This window comes from Poecilia reticulata, linkage group LG11 (assembly GCF_000633615.1).
Source record: "Poecilia reticulata strain Guanapo linkage group LG11, Guppy_female_1.0+MT, whole genome shotgun sequence".
Lineage (NCBI taxonomy): Eukaryota > Metazoa > Chordata > Actinopteri > Cyprinodontiformes > Poeciliidae > Poecilia > Poecilia reticulata.
This window is the reverse complement of record NC_024341.1, coordinates 22535186-22554347: the sequence shown is the minus strand read 5'-3', so window position 1 is coordinate 22554347 and position 19162 is coordinate 22535186. Positions and strand designations below refer to the sequence as shown.

The 19162-nt window shown below is 37.1% G+C and overlaps 2 protein-coding genes across 4 annotated transcripts in view; both read left to right on the top strand.

The window, feature by feature from the left end:
• The window catches only part of LOC103472798 (venom phosphodiesterase 2), a 41367-nt gene extending 37150 nt beyond the window's left edge, over positions 1 to 4217 (top strand). For both annotated transcript variants that reach the window (XM_017307630.1, XM_008422636.2), the window contains exons 24-26: positions 607 to 1006; positions 1805 to 1981; positions 2206 to 4217. In XM_017307630.1, the coding sequence (XP_017163119.1) occupies positions 607 to 1006; positions 1805 to 1981; positions 2206 to 2540 (912 nt within the window). In that variant the 3' untranslated portion in view covers positions 2541 to 4217. The remainder of the gene's footprint in view (positions 1 to 606; positions 1007 to 1804; positions 1982 to 2205) is intronic.
• A 3108-nt stretch (positions 4218 to 7325) lies between these two features.
• tnfrsf11b (tumor necrosis factor receptor superfamily, member 11b) lies at positions 7326 to 12268 on the top strand. 2 transcript variants are annotated; one of them, XM_008422635.2, is made up of 4 exons: positions 7326 to 9614; positions 9825 to 10230; positions 10314 to 10490; positions 11249 to 12268. In XM_008422635.2, the coding sequence occupies exons 1-4, from the start codon at positions 9612 to 9614 to the stop codon at positions 11581 to 11583; spliced, it is 921 nt and encodes a 306-aa protein (XP_008420857.1). In that variant the 5' UTR covers positions 7326 to 9611; the 3' UTR covers positions 11584 to 12268. The 2 variants fall into 2 exon arrangements, with proteins under 2 accessions (XP_008420857.1, XP_008420856.1); XM_008422634.2 differs by lacking the exon at positions 7326 to 9614 and adding an exon at positions 9625 to 9754.
• Positions 12269 to 19162: the final 6894 nt, after the last annotated feature.

The following is a 19162-nucleotide window of genomic DNA, read 5'->3' as shown; positions in this document are numbered from 1 at the left end:
CAACATGATAGATAATGCTTGGAGTTACCATGACTTTTTAAAAAGATAAAGTAAAACCTTTTACTTTCTATTACAAAATACATCTAAAGTTATATGAAGCATTTTGAATGAAGAAAAAAAAAACACATGTGCCAGGAATAGTTTGATAACAAATTCTAAAGTCCTGAAAGCATCTCGCTACTGCCTTTTCCCTTAAGTGGGTGGAAGCAGATACTCACAGGGAAAAAAAAGATTCAGACAAACAAAACCCAAGTAATTGATGGCTACAAATTCACTTTAGTGTCGACGTGAATCACCTTGTGATGGTTTCTGAAACCATCACATGTTTTATTATTAGGATGCTGTGCGTCACGTCGTCAGGGTAGATAAATAGGAGACCCGGGATGGGCATCCTCAGCAACCATCTTCATCATGGTAGGTGGAGACTGAAACTGAGAGGCTTGTTTCGCATGCTTTCTGTGAGCGATTATAGAAAACAGGCGCACAAGGACAATTTACTACTTGATTATTATCATTCGAAAATCAGCTGAAATGTGTTTTGATCGTATTTCCCGTGCTTTCCGTTTTGCTTAATTTTCCTTTTGATGTTTTGTTTCTTTCTTCCAGAAGTGTTTAACCCTCTCAATCGAGCTGCTCATCCTCCTCTCCTCCTGGCTGGCGGACGGCGTCGCCTCCTCGCTGACCTTCGAAGTCACCGACCCGATGACCGGCAACCCGCTGCTCTGTGACCGCTGCCCGCCGGGAACCTTCCTGCGCGCCAGATGCTCCTCCATCAAAAAGAGCGAGTGCGCTCCGTGTCCACAGGGCTCCTTCACGGAGCTCTGGAACTACATCGGGAGATGTTTGCGCTGCGCAGTCTGCGGGCGGAACCAGGTGGTGAAGAAGGAATGCACCGCAGACAGCGACCGTCAGTGCGAGTGCAAGCAGGGTTACTTCTACCGTCAGGACTACGACATGTGCGTCCGACACAGAGAGTGTCCCTCTGGGCAGGGAGCGCTCACCAAAGGTACAGCCACCTCTGAGAATGTCCGAGCTCTCCCGCAAAATATATGCAAATGCAGGGCGACCAGGTGGTCCAGTAATAATTTGGGGGAACAAAATATCACTTTGTGGAGTTGCAAAACAAACATCTAAACCAAAACAAATACAATATGTGCGAAAGAAATATGTTGAAGGCTGTTAATTTAGGGGTTATATTTTTAAATTCTTATTTTGTTCATTTGAACAAGTGATCAATCTCCATGTTTTCAACTCTCAGCTGCTGTTTCAAAGCGAAGCTAAACAGATTAATATTTTAATTGATATTGGGCAGGATTGCAGAATCATGAAGAACATAAAACATGTCAAATTATTATTCAGGATTCCCACAACGRKGACGTTTTTAGCACTGTCGCCTTTGGCTGTTTATGGAAGGAGGTTCCATTCTTCCTTCAATATATAAATTAACTGAACTTAATTGTAAAATGACGAATGAGACATTTCTTGTTCACATTGTGTRATTCTGCCTCACTGAGGCAAATTATTGCAACTGCACTTCCAGTGTGCTTCTCTTATTCACAAACAAAGCAACGTGTGATCATTTTTCTGAATTCTGCTAAAGGCTCTCTGTTTGATATTTATGGTCTCCTTAAATATTCATTTAAAGACATTTCCATTCCAAACACATAAAGTTTCATTAATGGAAATGTGAATGATAAATAAGTACATTTATATTAATATTATAACATAATAAGCACTAATATATTTTGATACTGCTTTAAACTATATATTTGTGATAAATAGGGAAAAAATGACTCACTTGCAGGTACAGCCGAGAAAGACACGGAGTGCAGCGTCTGCTCTGAAGGCTCMTTCTCTGACATTTCCTCCGCTCATCAAAACTGCACTCAGCACAAGAACTGCAGCGATGCGGGACTGCAGTCAGTGCTGAGAGGATCCACCTGGCATGACAGTGTGTGTGCAAACTGTCAACAGCTCAAAGGTAAAAAAAAAAAAAAAAAAACTAAGTTTAAGCAGCAGGTGTTTTAATAACTGCATCAAGGAAAAGAAAATCTGATAGATCATTCACATGAAATTGACATTGATGTTTAATTAATGTTGGAATTTCCAACTTGACTGTTTATACATCAGTTTTAAAGAATGTTCTCAGTGGAGCTAATTTCTTGTTTGACTAAAAAGTGGTTCGAACAACATGTTGTCTCTCAGATGGAGCCGAATACCTCAAAGAAATCATCCCATCTTTTTTCATTCACCACAAAATGAACATCAAACGCCTGCGACGAATTGTACTCCAGCTCCCGTCTGAGGACGGCAGAAAACCAAGAGAGTCTCTGGGGCTCCACTTCTCCGAACTCCATTCACGCATTTGCAGTTGGGTGTCATCGGCCACAGCGGCACAAATTCAGCAGCTTCCAGACATAGTGAATAGAACAGGAGCAACTGCTGCTAGCGAGAAGCTACAGAGCAAGATCAACAGCATTCARGCACATCTGACAGAGCACTGTCATTCTGAGATCTTGGGTAATGATATCTTAAGCTAATCCATAGCAATTTGACCCAGAAATATGAACTGTACCACAGGACATAAAGATGCTAGGGGGCATGAAATCCTGTGTTTAAAGCAACAACTATCTCAATAGCTTGTGTTTAAATTATTGGAAAAAAGCCAAGAAAATACCTAAAAAGTAGAAAACTGAGGAATTTAAATATTTTAAAACAAACTGACACCCATTAACACTTACCTCATGTGGAGGTTTAARTTTATGAAAAGAGCATTTAAGTAAATGAAGTACTTATAAATRTTCAAGAGTAATTTTGTTCTTCATTTTGCTAATTTTGCTTCATTTTYTAATTAGTTTTGGATAATTGGTAAATTGCATCCGATGCATCTGTTTTAGTCATATAATATGTTCATGGGATTAACTGGAAACAATTCACGTTTGGAGAAATAAAGCTTATAGGATGAATCGTTATGTAAAGATTAGAAGAATGATCAAATTTCTAAGATAAAGCTGTCGGATTCAGAGATGTTCTCCACCAAGGCATTAAGAGATAATTGAAGCTCTAARACAAAGCCTGACAGCCCACAATCATAACCATTGAGAGGAAACTRTTCTTCYGAAGTGTGACAGAACAGCATCTCTGTAATGTCTTAGTCTGTAGAGAAAGTAGCAGCGTGAATAAGATGGAAATTCAAAAATACTTACAGTCTGATAACATTACTGAAAGTTCCCCCATTCAGATGTTATTCCTGTCATTGAGGATTTTTAAAAACGAGCAACTAAAAAAATATTGTTGCGTTTATTAGATAAGATAAAAGGAGAAATTGTTTACAAATTGCTGCACTGGACACAAATATTTATTAGTTAACTTGCTGCTTCAAATTGTTTGGAATATCCGTTTTGAATTGCATCTGTGGATGATGGTGCCAAATGGTATTAGCAGATGTTTCCTTCTGATCAATGGACAGGCAGATTCTTATTTAGCTCAGTAGCACTGACAACAGAAAGTTTTAGATTCATAGATTGTTGTTCCGTTTTATTTTATTGCTCCTTTTTTCTCTTAACCAATCAGACCTTTCTTACCTCTACTTCTTCCTTTTTGGGAAGATATGCTTTTACAGTGGTAGTACACATCTGAAACTGTCAGTAAAAGTAGGTAGGTAAATACATTTTTTTCCTATCGATTGCTGTACCGACGTTCTTGTAAGTCAGAGTTGTTTTACAGTTTATTTTTATATATTTCCAACATTTCTGCTTTTGGGGTGCATGGTTGATATTCATATTTTAATATATAATAATTGACCCAGCTATTTACTTTACCTACCTGTTCATGTTCTGGGTTGTGGACTAGGGATGCTTGTGTGATGTATGTTCCCCCACCTGCTTTGTTTCTCCTCTTGGCTACTCCAAAGCACAGGGATGTGACCAAGAGTCAAGTTTCTTTGTCATTGTTTTTACTGAGGTACTTGTAAGCCAGAGGGGGCAGATGTTTTATAGTTTATTTTTGTGTATGTCCAAATTTTCTGCTTTTTGAGTGCATTGCCTGTACAAGCTTGAGCTCTTTTGTGAGGTTAACGTGGAATGGTTAAGTCATAGAAATACTTATCTTACTTTGCTCTCACTGATTCTTGAGAATGGGGACTAAATGGGTTTTAATTTTCCCCATTTTTTATTTATTTTTTATTATTTCTCAACGTTATGTATGCAAATATGACATATAATATTTCGGAAATGTAAAGATGCTAAGGTGCAGGCTCCCAGTTGCAACATTTTTTTAAAAATGACTTTTTTAATCGACCTGACCTAGAACTTTGTCATCACCATCTGACAAAAATAAATATAATTATTTAATGATCCTATTAGTGATGTTTTACTCATTTTTATAGACAAATGCTTCTTAAGAAACAAACAAAAAAATTATTTAAAACCAAAAACAACAAAAAGTTCATCTGACGGAGTTGACAGTGCATGACGGAGTTGACACAGAACTGAAGGTGGTGACAAACTAGTGAGTAAAAAGAAAAACTTGATACATGTGAAGTAATGCAATTTATGTAAAATACATTAAAATGAATTAATTGCACATTTAAGTGAGATTTGACAACAATTTCACTGAAATAGTCAGAAAAACTCAGATGGAGTTGACATCTGACAGAGATGACAAAAAGCCAAACTACCTCAATTTACATGATGTTATTCTGAAGGAGGCCATATTGTAGCTCATCAGATCCATGAAATCTTTACATTTGACCAAAATTAAGCTTTTATTTCACAAAATTTCATAAAAGTATTGTAAATTGTCAGTTATGGTTTGACACATCATGGTTATGACAAACAACTTAGGAATAAAAAGAAGAAAAAACTAAAGACTAACATAAGCTTACCAGAGCTAACTAGCCCTCTTAGCAAAGGAAGACAAAGGAAGTGGTCATGGGGTCCTCAGAAGTTCTGGCGCCCCCCAATAATGCCTGATCTGTTTTACATTCTTTTCATGTCTGAMGGTGTTGACAAAAACTAGGGACAAATTTCAATGGAGTTGGAAAATATATAAAAAATATTTTTAATTCAATTTATTGATACTTTGATAATTATTTATATGACTACTTATACTTAATTGTCATATAATTTTAGCATTTCTTTAATTGTTTTAAACTATTATAATGTATTGAGTTCTGCTCCTGGACAATGGATTTTACAGGCACCAGCAACCGACTACAATGTTTACAATAATAAAACATTCAGCAAATACCTGGAAAATATACAGTGTTGTGCTCACATGACCGACGTTGGTTTAGTCAGATATTTGAAAAAATTATATTTTGTGTATATTTCATTCAAATTTTGTGCTTTATCCATAGGACCTGTTTTGTCCCTATTCTCAAGAATGACTGCTATGCATTTCACTATTTCTTTAGAATATTGGTCTTTAACTTTTTTTTAAATAATAAAACATAAGGAAACGAGGTTGTTTTTTTCTATGAATTTCTTTTTATGTGTATGCAAAAACACTTGGGCAGCATGAAGTATCAGTTTGTTGTATATATTCTTTTTAAAATTTGTGGTAAGGAGTGAAGCAGCATCTGTGCTCCTTTTTCTATTGTATGTAAAAAAGGATCCTAATTTATGTTTTCTATTTAAATGAAGGAGATAAAATATGAAGTCAGTAGAACTTTTTGTTTTTAGTCAGTTACTTTTGCTTTGTATATACAATAAATATACTTTTACACTTCTGATTGCTGGAAATTGCTGCTTTCAGTGGTACTTAATTTACTGTATTGCTACTGACATATTTTATACTTTTAATTTGTTTAATCTAACCATATTTTCCCCCAAAAAAGATGCTACCTTGTATGTTTTGCTGATTGTAATGTTAGTCAAAAATCCACAGCAATAATTTATTATTTTGTTATTTAGCCTGTCAAAAGATTAAAAAATGGTGTTTATTTTTCAAAGTCATATTTTCAATGTGATATTCATACATTGATAAATATAATTTCTAATAAAGTATTTAAGTTACAATCTAAGTATTTAGTTAGCAAGCTAAATATGTAACTCCAAACTATATAATCAGGTTACAACTGAGATGGTTATGAAAAAGTATGCAACTCAAAAGCATTTTTCATTTAATAATAATAATGCTAATAATGACCTGAACAGTAATGTACATATACAACTTACTACTTAAAATTATAAATGTTCTATGGAACTATGGTTCATTTATATGGACATTGTTGAACCACATGACCAAGTGAGTGAATGCGAGTGAGTAAAAGAACAGAGAGCAGACAAAGGTAAAACAAATATCATATCATGTACAAGAAGCTTAAATGTCTGGATTCCAGACTAGCCACCAGTTTAAGTTCCTCAACTTAAACATTTATATGAACCATAGTTCATTTATAAAACTATAAATAAACTATAGTTTCAGATAGATTAGTATGTAAAAATTATATTTATATGGATGAGATAAAATCTGAAATCAATAAGACTTTTTATCAGGGACAGGCGGTCATAATTTTTTTATATTAATTACTTTTCTGGTGGAAGATCAACCTCCCAGTATCAAGTCTTTTGCATCCTTTTACACTTTTTTAAATGATTATTTATTCTTTCTTTAATTGATAATTTTGAACCAATAACATAATAATCAGATCTTTCAATATATTCAAAAAATGTTGTTGAACTGCAGTGATCTAAGTGAGGTGTGTTAAAGCAGGGAAACATCTAAAACATGCAGAGCAGTGAGCCTCGAGAACCAAGTAGACGAAATACTTTTTCTGTGTCCCTGCAAAAACACATTTGTCCTCAAGAGGGCGTAATCAACCTCTGTAATTTATCAATGATTACGGCAGAGGGAGAACAGAATTTGGCTTGGAATAATTTTAGAATGGACACATTTTCTACGCCAACGAAATAAAAAAAAACATTTTATCCAAAAGGTTAGAAAACTCTAAACTTTTATTTTATTAAGAGACCCTACACTAATTTATTATTTTCTAATTTGTTGTATGAAAATATTTTAAGTTTAATTTATTGTGTGCTCTTGAGTGATTTCATCTTGGTGATTTTGGCCCATGGCTATTTTGATGTTAATATTACATTTACACAAATAAACATGTCACTTGCATGTGTTTTTGAGCAGAGACATATTTGCACACTTTCTAGAAAAAAAGCTGAATTTCCATTGATAAGTTATCAAAATGTTAGTTTATTGTAATTAGTTTCAAAAGTAAAACTTAATGACTAAGCCAAATTAGAAGAAAAAAAATCTGTTTTTACATGCTTAAACATGTTTTCCAATAATCAGTAAAAAAAAGGCATAATGTCACCACTTTTGTGCTTTTTTTTCATAGTTCATGTCTTCCAATAAGTCTGATGTTAAAATGACTGACATTAATGTAATCTTAAACGCCCAGAAAACATTTACAACAGAACTCTTGACGAGGCAATTTAAAAACTGTGAAAATGTCCAGTCATTTTGGGCAAGTAAAAATATGATCTTAAATTTAAATCTGCACAAGACATGACATGTGTTATGTCAGCATACAACCACTGCTGCCTTGCACATCAAGGTTATTGCTAAAGAGATCAGCTGTTCAGAGTGCTCAAGCTAATCGTGTATTTAGATCACTTGAATGAAAAGTTGAGTGGAAGGAAAAATGCAGTTGAAAATTAGGTTTGAGATAATTGTGAATCAAACCATATTCAGAATTTTGGTGTTTGCTGCAGCTGTTTTTACTACTCCAATGGTAGACGCTGCTTTCAAGTGGTAAATGAAGGGCTCAGACTCAGATGAAAGAATCTGAGTCTGATTCTTTCATCAGTGCAGAATCTAATTTCTTTGAGGTCCAGAGTAAAGTTGGGACCAAGATCATGTCATCTCAATTTGTTGGCTCACTGTGTTTCTCAAATCCAAAGTTTTCATCCATCCAGGATGTTAGAGAGAACTCCATGCTTCCCTCTGCTGAACAGCTTCATGAAGAGACCCATCTCAGCAACGCCCAAGTGTTGAGGACATAAACTGAACTAGCCTGGTAAAAACCAGCCCCTTGTACACTTTGCTTCGTACAGGTCTGGGCTCTCAGCTGTTGAGAAACAATTGATTCCTGGAGGCGTGGACTGTGATGAGGTTTTAAATTGTATTCAGTTGCTAAAGTTTGCCAATGACATATGTAATGCTGCAGTTTATGCCAACAAGCTTCCTGGAAATTGCCTGCGCCGTAAGCAACCATCCTCCACTGCGCAGAGAGAAATGCTGAATGGAACAAGGCGGTTGTTAATGTTAATTCAATATATGGAAGCGTGACCAACACAGGCTGAACGGCTTCGTTCACAACCTCCACTGCCAWTGCTCAAACTGCAGGCAGACTGCAATTCTAAAACAACGCAGAAAATCAACAACGCTCACGACTTCTTCTGTTCGCTAAAGATATCAAAAAGACAATCCAAGTGAAGGGAAGAAAGCCCACACGCTGCTGGAAGCGGGAACGTTTTCCGAGCGAAATTTCACAGGAAGGCAATAGAGGGACATGTTTTTTCAAAGTAGGCAAACTTTTTAAATCCTTTTTTGTCATTGGTCTGAAGGGATGCTCTTCTAATTTTCTGCATTCAATAGCACTCTTTAATAGCCAGCTTATTTAGCAATAGTCTTTTGTGGCTTTCCCTCCTAGTCAAGGGAGTCAACAATGGTTGGCTAAATGGCTGTCAAATAATCTTTCCCATGATTATGTGGAAGAAATCATCACATTTTCTTAAAACAAATGTTTATTGGTCTCCTATCATTTTCTAAGAACCAGAATGTTGAAACTCAACAGTAAATTGGAATAATCCAAATTATTAGAGGTAAATAAATAATTGAAATGAACAAACTCTTCCATTACCTTGTGATTCATTTAAAACCCTGATATACAGAAGCTGTGCTTCCCTCTGCTTAACAGCTTTATGAAGATACTAATCTGATATTCTAGAGCTTATATTATACGTCCAAGTGCTGAGGACATATGGACATACTTTTTATTAGGGATGTTTTTCAAATCCAGTTTCTGTTATTGCTCTAGTGGCATACTATTTTAATTTAAAATTCACAGCAATCTTAGAGCCAGCTTCCTTAGCAACGACCTTTCATGGCTTCCTCTCCTTGTGCAGGGAGTCAGCCTTCAAGTCAGCAGTCTTCCTCATGATAGTGTAGAAAACATCACATTGTCGTGCATTTTATTGGTCTTTTGTAATTTTCTAAGAAACACAATTTTTCCATTGGTTAACATTAAATTAGAATAATCCAAATTACAAGAAGTAATTAAATAATTGATATTAACGAACTTTCCCATTATATTACCTTCTGACTGATAGATGTGAGGTCTAGACAAAATTTCCATCTGATCACACGGCACAAAAACCTGAATTAAAAGATATACGCAGCATTACCTGTGGACTATGAATAAAATAAATAAATAATCTACTCAGAATACACGTAAAATTTAGGCTGATGCAAATGTGTAAAGAGGAATTTCCCTTGTTCTATAAAAAGGTCATGTCAACCCAATAAATAGAGCTGGGAAGCAGAAAGAACTTCACCTTCCTGACCGTCTGGTCCAGATCACCCTCATCATAATGGTATGTGGAGGCAGTGCTGCAGAAATGGGCTGTGCTCTCTTACGGCAAGCGCTTTATTATGAAGGCAACATCTGGCAGAAACAGTTTCACACGATCTATTCTCAAAGTGCCCATATTTAGCTGTAATCATGTTGTTTCGGGTAAACTGTTTCCATCTCAAATTAAGTCCCGCTAAGTTTTGCTTCCTGACGTTTCTTCTTTTCTCTCCAGGAGTTTCTAACCCTCTCAGTCGAGCTGCTCATCCTCCTCTCTGTGCCCTCCCGGCTGGCGAACGGCGTCGCCTCCCCGCTGACCTTCGAAGTCACCGACCCGATGACCGGCAACCCTCTGCTCTGTGACCGCTGCCCGCCGGGAACCTTCCTGCGCGCCAGATGCTCCTCCATCAAAAAGAGCGAGTGCGCTCCGTGTCCACAGGGCTCCTTCACGGAGCTCTGGAACTACATCGGGAGATGTTTGCGCTGCAGAGTCTGCGGGCGGAACCAGGTGGTGAAGAAGGAATGCACCGCAGACAGCGACCGTCAGTGCGAGTGCAAGCAGGGTTACTTCTACCGTCAGGACTACGACATGTGCGTCCGACACAGAGAGTGTCCCTCTGGGCAGGGAGCGCTCACCAAAGGTACAGCCACTCTACACTAACTTCGTTTTCAGGCCTTCATTAGCAGTGCAGTTTTCTTGATAGTTTATGTGTTTCACCTGCAGGTACACCAGAGAGAGACACAGAGTGTGGAATCTGCTCTGTTGGCTCCTTCTCTGATGTTTCCTCCACTGATCAGAAGTGCACACAGCACAGGAGCTGCAGCGCCGCAGGGCTGCAGTTGGTGCTGAAAGGCGCCGCCTGGCACGACAACCTGTRTGCAAACTGCACAGACCTAAAAGGTAAAATGTTCTCCTTAAAGCCAGAAATTGGCTGGTTAATATCTGTAGCCTGTTATGAAGGGGTTCTTTAGTTATGTGTTGGAGCACATAAACGACAGTTTTATCTTTTAGTCATATCTAAAGGTCAATGTTCAGGACTAATGCTGCTGCCGTCAGGTACACTGACTGCATTTTAGCCAGTAAGACGTTTCAGTCATTTCATAAGTGCACTGCAGCATAGGGAATATAAATAAATACCCAAATATTTAATATTCTTTAACAAATGGTCTGTTTGAATATTTGATCAACTAATTATAACAAAATTAATTAGGAAAATAATCATTTTCTTTTTTGTTCATTTGTTTTCAGTAAACAAAGTGTTGCCTTGTTGCTGAAATGTGCCATATATAAACTCGCCTTCATTTATTTTATAACACTTTTTTTGCATAAATTATGTATCTTTAGATTTTTTAGTGGTCTGGGCTTCTATTAGCCCTTTATATTTAAACACTAAGTCACCAAAATATCTTAAATACTTCCACTTCTCAGTAACTGAAAGTTATTTAAATTATTACTAAACACCTATTTATGACTCCCAAATGTCTTGTTTTACTTTCTACTTCGTGAAAGTAGAAAGTTAAGAGATTTCATCAGCAGCTGGGTTTCATCTGCCACTCCGGTACTTTCTACTTCCTGAAAGTAGAAAGTAAAACAGTTCCGTTGTGTCTGTGTTGCTGGAATGTGTCATAACGCCCCGACTGCCTGTCTCCTCTCTCTAGACGGAGGTGAATATCTCAAAGAAATCGTCCCCGCCTTCTTCATTCATCACAAAATAAAAATGAAACGGCTGCGTCGAGTGGTGAACAAGCTTCCATCTGACGACGTCAGAAAGCAGGAAGGAACTTTGGAGCTCAACTTCTCAGAACTTCACTCACGCATCAGCAGCTGGGTTTCATCTGCCACTCCGGTGCAGATCCGGCAGCTTCCAGCCATTCTGATTAAACTGAGAGCGTCTCACGCAGGAGAAAAACTACAGAAGAAGATGAATGGAATTGACAAAAATCTATTAAAGCTGTGCCATTTAGGAAATAATAGGGAGGTAAATTTAAATTAAACTTTGGCTTAATTGAAATCAGTTTTTTTTTTCTTGCACATGTCATTTCAAATATTTCACAGGCTGCTTTGTTATGATGAGACTTGATGTTTTTGTGTCATATCAACATGCTGTCTTACTTCTGTTTTTGCAAGCTTTGACACTTTATGCCAAGTTAAAGAAAAGCTGGAGCTTTTAATTGAGTTTTAGGAGGTAGAATTTGCACTGAGGGCATCTAAAAGATGTTAAAGGGGCAGTATTATGTAAAGTCAACATCTTTGAGATTTACATCATGTTGTAATGTTCTTTCCTCATCAAAACCATACCTGGACTGATGCCTTGATTCTTTCATGCATGTTTGAGAAATCCTTAGCAATCCATCTCCATAGCAACCAGTTGGGGCAAAACGCTTCAACTGGTTGCGGAGCCGCCTTCGATACGCAGGTGGAGCAGCAGTTTCCAAGCTTTTGCTTCACAGAGCGGCTCTCCCCCACTGAGCTCCTTCAGACTAGCCAGCAGCAATTAGCAAACACCTGGTGGAATTGCGCATCAGCTGAGGTCTTTATAGGAGCTCACCTGGTTGTGGAATGTTGCCAAAAACAATGCTAAGGGGTTAATAGAGGGGTGCTGTTGTGATGACTTTCTGAAGGCAGAGTTGCAGAAGGAAAATTAGTTTTTAAAGAGACAGAGGCCTCAATTCAACACATTAAATTATGAAGTCAACTTTCTTTCAAGTCATATTTCATTTATGCATCATTTTATAACAACATCGTTACTTGATTGTGCTATAAAATGGCACTATGTGCCTGGGAAATACATAATGCTGCCCCTTTAAATTCATAAAGTGTAAATGTTGAAAAGCTTCAGTTTACATTTATCTACCTCCCCTATTTATTTCTCCTAAAGAGAGGTTGAGCGCTTTTCTCTTTTACTTACTGTATTTCAAAAGTATTACTTTGGTACGTCTTGTGATCAAATTGTCAAAAGAGAGATATTAATTTATTTGAAGAGATATGCAAAATTGTTTTATTTTATAGAATTATTGTTGTTTTAAAATATGGAATACTGCTGCTTACGTTGCTCAAATAAAAGCAAAACTCATATAATCAGTGCTAATTAATCTTTTGTAACAATGACCGCTCCACCAACATCTTCAATCAATTCTCACATATCCAGACAATTTGGATTTCAGAGATTTCATGTGCAGCCATGCACAGGCCAAGAACTACTAGAACAAATACATGTTTTTTGTTTTTTTCATAGCTATATCAACAGTAGTTTTAGTTCTCTGTCTGTTATAACGCCACCAGTATCACTACTTCCTCACCTGTATTGCTAACTCTTCATTCAGTAATTATTTCACCCAATTGCAAAAAATGTTGCTGCCAGCAGGGGCAGGAACACCCTGAAAGGAACTGTGGGTAAGTCGGTGGTTCATTATAGTGGTTAGTTAGCTAATGAGTCATTACAGAATGACGGAAATAACGCACCACACCACACCCTGAATGCTGCGTAATGTCTGCCCAGTTTACTGAATATACAAAGTGGAGTTAAACCCTATGTAAAAACATTACCCTGCCTTCAATTAAAAATGAGAAAAATTCCACCAAAGTGGAAACACTGAGCTGCACGGCCAAGTGTGGGGATGAGAGCAGAGGGGGTTTGGTCAGGACGAGCATTAAAAGCACTGCTGCCAACTTGTCACTTTGTCACTGTGTTTAGCAACTTTTCAGATCCCTCTAACATCTTAACATCTTAAATTAAAAAAAATCCTAGCAACAAAACTTCAAACTTGTTTACATGTTAGTGGAGACGTTGGCAACAACACATGAAAACAACCATCGCTCTCCAGCAACTATCCTGAGCAAGAATCGAGTGCCACTCCCATTTCCATATATATTTCCATTTCTCATATAGTTTATCTGCAAAAAAAAAGTTGATTTGGGATTTAGTTACTCTTTAAGAAACCTAAATGTTAAGATAAAGCAGCACAAATTTACTCTGCACTGAAAGTGGCAAAGTCATAAAAACGTAACAGCAAATTTTGTCCATTTGCCTTAAAGATCAGCTAAATTGTTAAACTGGGTTAAAAAACAATCTAAATTAATTTATGCCATTTCTAAAAGAAAAACTATGTGTCTTGTCATATTTTTCACTTATGGTTTTCTTTCTTCATTGGTTTTCTACGGTTCTTTGCTCTTCTATAGACCAGTGCTAATTCTTCTCAGCCTGTTTTGCTTTCTGTTCCTCACAAACAAGATTTCAGTTTCAAACTTAGCACACTTCCCTCTTTACCTGGGTTACACCTTTCAAATGAATAGCTCCGGGTGCCAAGTGTTTATTTCTGTCTCTGCTATTTGTATTGTTGTGTTTAGGCGTTGTTTCAATACCTGTCACTAAGGCTTAATTTACCATGATTCTGTGCAAGTGTGTGAGGACATGGGAAAAAAACAGAAATGCTTTAAAGAGAGCGAGTGAACCCCATTCAGAAAGCTTCCTGCTTGGATTAGATCAGGTTGTCTGTGTTATGTTTGACCTTTAATCCAAGAGCATGTGTGGGCACCTCATTTGGGCTAAAGACAAAACTAACATAACAAATTCAAATCTAGTGTGAGATTTCCTTTCACCCCCAGGCAATTTGTCTTCTTTTACCCTGTGTGGGGATTTGGTTTTCTGTGTGTCAGTTTAGTTCCTGTGTTGTCTCGTCTGCCTCTGAATGTCCCCAGCTGTCCCTCGCTTCCCTTCATTACCTTCCCTGTGTATTTATACCCACCTGTGTCTCTTGTTCTCTGTCAGGTCCTTGTCTTGCTGTTGTGTTGTGCTTTTGTTACTCCTCAGATGCTACCAGTGTTAGAGCATTTTGCTTTTGCTCATTTGTGCTGCCTGAAAGATTATCAGTTGCTTCCAGAGTCAGAACTATTGTCAATGCTCACTGGTGCTGCCTGGATTTCTTGTGTCCTGCCAATTTGCCATTAAATCATCATTCTCCTCCATACCTGGGTCCTGCTGCGTCCGTCCTTACCACTTCAAACCCCAACTCATGACACCCTGCATTGGGTGATCAAACTGGGTCAGGTTCTGCTGTCGGTTTCTTCTTGTTATTGGAGTTCTGCTGTCTGCCTTCACAACCTGAATATTCAGTATGTGGCATAACCTCAAAGTTAACATCATGATGTCAGTGAATCTGCACTGTTGCTACATGATCGACCGAGAGCTCTAGTGGCTGCAAAGTCAGTGACTCAGTGCAGTCAGCCAGGTTTCCTTGGCCAGAAAGCTTTTAAATCAATAAACTGAACTTGACATATATGACATGGATATACATATACATGACTAAAAGATGAAAACTCATTAAGGCTTTACAAGAGGAACATGTTCTCTGAGACCTACATCATATTGTTTCGCTCACATGATCAAGCACTAACCTCTGTGGTTTCTTACACCTCTGAGCTCTGACACTACGCACAAGATCACACCAAAGGGRTTTACATTGCAACATCAAAGGGCCCTGAGATGTAATAGTGTGCTATAACTATGTTGCAGAGAAAATTAGAGTAGGAAGATTTTTGTCACCATTCAAAGGAACTGCTGTTTCACACAACAAATAATTTAACCTCTTTAGACTCAACCAGTGACTAAGGTTCAGTTCCTGATTAACTAGTGAACAGAATCACTTTATACGCTCTCCACCCACTTTATTTGGAACACTGTTTCAGTCTGTTTACCCAAATAATGACTCTGCAATTCAATGCATCGTTCTTTTTAGATGCGGTGAACAAAATTTTCTGGAGTTCAAGCAGATCATTAGAAAGAAATATGTTATTCTGTATGTCAGAAACAACTCATTTACTAGAATTTTCTCATGCAAGCAATTACGGAGCACTGCCCAGATATGAGAAAATATCCAATGAGTGGTAGAGATGTAGAAGAAAATTCATTGTGGTCAAAGGAAAAAGGGAAGTTTGAGATGATTGAGAGGCAACAGCAGTTCAAATAACCACTAGCCAGAATCAAACAATGCAAAATATCATCTCTAACAGAAATTTACATGAAATCTTGAAGAAAATGGATGAAGGAAGCAGAAGGTCACACTTGGTGCCACTCTTGTCAAAATAAGAACAGAAAATCAAGACTGCAGCTCTCACAGCTTTACCGAAATTAGACAACAAATTTGTGAAACTWTGCCAGATTTGACAAATCTCCATCTCAGCTACAACATTCAACATGAGTTTATGCTCCATTCTGCCTTGTATCAACACTTCAGTCTCTTGGTGGTGTATTGAGAGAACATGTACTTATTACACCTTTGTTCTCATATTGCTAGTTGAGCATTTTTAAATGCCTGAACCTCTCTTAGAAATGTTTCTGACCACATCTGACCACGTATTCTCATCTTCTGATAACTATTTCCAGCAAAGCAACGTACCATGCTAATAATTTAAAACTGGTTTCTTGAGTATGACAAAGAGTTTGCTGAACATCTGTAGCTCTATGTTCCCAGATCTTAATCCAATAGAGCACTCTTGGATGAATTTAACCAGGTACTGGCATCATGGATGTGCAGGAATTACATTCACAACAACCATGTGATGGCATAATGTCAGCATGTCCCAAAAATCTCTGAGGAATAGTTTTGAGACCTTGTAGCATCAATGCTCCAGTTCCAGAGACCATGGAAACTGTTTCACCATCAATGTGGCTTAATGGGTAATTACTAAGCTTCTGTAGAACTTGCTTGGTTGTTGAAATGATCTATTCTTTAGAATTGAGTTGCTGACAAAGGAAAACACCTGAAGTGTTTCCTGAGGACTACATTGGGTAACACTGTCTTAAATTATTATCTGTCTGTAAGAACCTGTTGCAAGTGTGGTGAAAGATTTTCCCCCAACAAACAGTGTCATAGCAATCAACAGACTAATCTTGAGTCTTATCAAATACTTTTAGCTTTTTTTTTTCTTATTCTCATAAGTCAATTGTTAATGGTAAATTTTCATTTCTGGGGAGTCATAGTTATAACCTTTATAAAGAGGGAATGCGAGACATGCAATACAGACAATATTTGACAATATTTTGATTATTCTAGATTTTTCTTTTGCCTTTTTTTTAACATAATCAGTAATTAACACATCCAGTATCACATCTATTATCACACTAAATAATGATTAATTAATTAATTAATTAAACATTAAAAAACAACAAAATAAACAAACATGAAATCTAACTTCATGAATAATAATTCCACAGGAAATTGAGAATAAACACTTCACATCATTAGCAGATTAAAGATTTAACTTGATCAAAATTTCCATCAATGTTTATTCCATGTTTTGTGAGTGTAAATACCAGTTTTTAATCTTAATGAAAGTTTAGAAAGAAATATATATTCCAAACAGAAGAAGGCCTTTGAAGTTTGTTATGTTCTAGAGCCAGAAACCAGACATAAATAAATTCATAACACCAGTTTGATATGTCAAATCTGGGTGTCAGGACCTGTGGTTCCCATTCCTCAGTTCAGTGAGGAAAGCCTCTGCACAACCTTTGTATAAGTCAGCCTCAAAGTTGTCTTTCTGCGGTGGCACAAACTGTTTTCGTCTTGCACAGGCGTCTGATGTCCTTGAGTTTTCCTCAATGGAACTTAGAACCAAACTGAGAATTTTCAAAGTCAATCTTGCCTCAGCAGATGCATGGGAGTAAAAAAACGAGCTTTCAAGAAGAAGATGGTGACATAAAGGAAAAAAAATTAACAAATAGAAACTTTTAACAAAGGTCAGCCTGTGATTCTGCTTCCTCTTGCCTTTGCTCACTCTACTAACCCAGCAATGATAGTTCACAGACATTACGCCATTAATCAAACCACAGAGGAGTGTTTGTTCCCTTTAGGTTTATATAGCTGTGTGGAAAAAGTAGGTGCTATTTTTTACTGCCCTTTGTTTATATCTCAGAGGGAAATGGTTAAAAACATATTGATAAAACCATTTCTCTGTCTGGTGATCTCAGAGTGTTCCAGAAACACTGGTGCTTTCAGTTCAGAAGCTATTACAATATTATAAAGACCATTTTGGTAAAATGTGAATGAATAAACAGTTAATAATTGCAGCTTTATAGTCATAAATATTTGGTTATGATCTTGCAACTGCAGGATCACCATTTAAGGACAATGTCATGTAATAAAAAGCTTTTCTCCAAGGCTTGGTCAGAACCTGATGAGTCTTAGTAAAGGTCTCATGTCTTCTCCAAATTTGAGCTGGAGAGTGAACTTTCCTTTGCATTGTGCAAATGGTTATTTATATCTCAGAACAATTTACACAATCAAGTTAAACAAAGTAACTAATGCCACCTCACAGAGTTTGACTTCTAAATTTCTCAAAATAATTTTGCACGTGTTGCAGAAATCATGACAAAAACAGAAATCAACATTTGCTTGTAAATATGTTGTCTCCTGGGAAGTGCACAATCCACATCTACCAAAATGAACAATTTAAAATGTCAGTTGGTTAGTTAAAGGTCAACAGCTGAAGCTTAACAGAACCAAAGCTCATGTGTTTCCTTGTTTCAGTGGAGAACTTCAGATGCCCACTTTGCTTTAAATGTCATGTTAAAATAATTTCTTTGAACAAACAGCTAAAATCACTTCTAAGTAAGTCACAATAGTTGATCCTCACTTCTCCAAAAACTGCAGCCACTTGTCTTGTTGAAGCCTTTACAGTCTACTCGGAAGGTATTTTGTACTTTGACTCTTAATTAATCCTACTTCCTCTTTGATGCTAAGCAACACGCGTAAAGTGTAGCTGAATTTTAGAGGGGGAAACAAAGCTCACTGCAGTTATCTTATGCTGCATTTTCCAGCATGACAAATGGATGTTTGTCACTTCCTCTATTTAAAATACAGATACATGGTGTTCTGTAGATATCGCTTTTGCTCATGAGGCAAAGGTCACAGAAGAGTTTACCATTAATTGTGGCAAACTATGTTTAATCAGCAGTTCTACATTTTACTGGCTAATGAACTGTTTTACAATCAATTTCACATTTAACAGTTTATATGGGTGGCTACATTTACTGGCACCTCTGGTGAAGATGCATAAAAAAACGCTTCTCACAAAATCTGTGGTGCAAATATTTCCACTTCTAAAAGCTACTTGAAGAATATAACATTTTATAAACTTTTAATTAGTAGTCCATGTCCTTCTTTTGTCCTGTAGTGTAAATATGATGTGTAATGTTTGGTTTTCTTCATGAAATTCTGGCATAGACAGTAGAAACAACACAGATACAAACACACACACACACACACACACACACACACACACACACACACACACACACACTCACTCTTCGACTGCAGCAGCAGCTTGTTGGCAGGTTCATATTTTACCCACTGTCCAATGAGTGATGCAGTAGATCAGGAAGTTACATTTTCCTGTCCGTGTTAACTAAGACAGCTGCTAGGAGCGTTATTCAAACGAAAAAGAAGCTTGTAAAGAGATAAAATGTACTTTGATTTATTTATGATTCTACATTTCATTGCCGGTTTTCCAGTTTTTGTTTCCTGTCTTTCTGGCTTCAGATTGTTTAATCTCATCTGCATTGGCAAATATTTAGT